Source organism: Pholcus phalangioides, unplaced genomic scaffold (assembly GCF_987345545.1).
Source record: "Pholcus phalangioides strain wild (caught in Gottingen) unplaced genomic scaffold, Ppha-v1.0 ptg000017l_1, whole genome shotgun sequence".
Lineage (NCBI taxonomy): Eukaryota > Metazoa > Arthropoda > Arachnida > Araneae > Pholcidae > Pholcus > Pholcus phalangioides.
The window spans coordinates 56858112-56859224 of record NW_028301610.1 but is presented as its reverse complement, the minus strand read 5'-3'; the positions used below and the strand labels follow the sequence as shown (position 1 = coordinate 56859224).

The following is a 1113-nucleotide window of genomic DNA, read 5'->3' as shown; positions in this document are numbered from 1 at the left end:
ATGTCCAATCCATCGGAGCAACCAACGATGTCCAATCCATCGGAGCAACCAACGATGCCCAATTCATCAGAGCAACCACCTGCAATGTTCCGAGTCGCTGTCAAAGCCCCACCGTTTTGGGCCAAACAACCTCATCTATGGTTCAAGCAATTGGATTCTCAGTTCCTGGCGAGTGGAATTACCTCCGATGCCACTAAATACCACACAGCCGTTGCAGCCATGGATACGAGTGTTTTGGCACATGTGAGTGACCTCATCATGAATCCACCGGCGGCAAACATGTGCGACGCACTAAAAAGACGCCTCCAAGCTGAATTTGCTGAACCAGATGAGCGACGCTTACAACGTTTGATGTATGAAGTCGAGCTGGGCGATCGTCGACCTTCGGCGTTACTCCGAGAAATGCGAGATCTGTCCAGTGGCCGCCTCAGCGATGAAATACTTCGAAGTCTATGGATACAACGGTTACCATATCAAGTTCAAGCAATCCTCTCCACAAGTTCAGAAACGTTGGAAAAGTTATCAGAGATGGCAGACAAGATCATCAGCGTCAGCGGCAAAGCAGAAGTACAGAATATTTCACCAAATCTCGATCACCCACAACAACTTGACGTGCAGCAGCTGACTGAAAAAATAGAGACATTGACATTGCAAGTTGACGCGCTACGTCGATCTCGAGAACAACGTGGAAACCCTCAACGTCCTCCCAATCGAAACCGCCACGAAGGTGCAAAATCCATGAGGTTTCGAAACGATCTCTGCTGGTATCACCGTGAATTCGGACCCAACGCCCGTAAGTGTGTGCAACCATGTAGTTTCTATTCGGGAAACGACCAAACCGACAACTAATGGCGACGAGGGAGTCGGTTTCATTCAGCAGTCGCCTTTTCATCGCAGACCCACTAAGCAAGCTTTCGTTTCTCATCGACACTGGTGCGGATATTTCCGTAATACCCCCTTCGGCAGCTGATAGAAATAAACCACAGTCACTACTCACGCTTACTGCGGCAAACGGTTCTACAATAAAAACATACGGTAAGAAAATGATAAAACTAAGTCTCGGATTAGCAAAAACTTTTTCATGGGTGTTTACCATTGCTGATGTATCCCGAC

At 47.9% G+C, this 1113-nt stretch overlaps 1 protein-coding gene across 1 annotated transcript; it reads left to right on the top strand.

Moving 5' to 3' along the window:
- Positions 1 to 849, top strand: LOC149074158 (uncharacterized). The gene has a single exon (XM_089247343.1). It carries the CDS (start codon positions 1 to 3, stop codon positions 847 to 849), a length of 849 nt encoding a protein of 282 aa, XP_089103469.1.
- The last annotated feature ends 264 nt before the right edge of the window (positions 850 to 1113 follow it).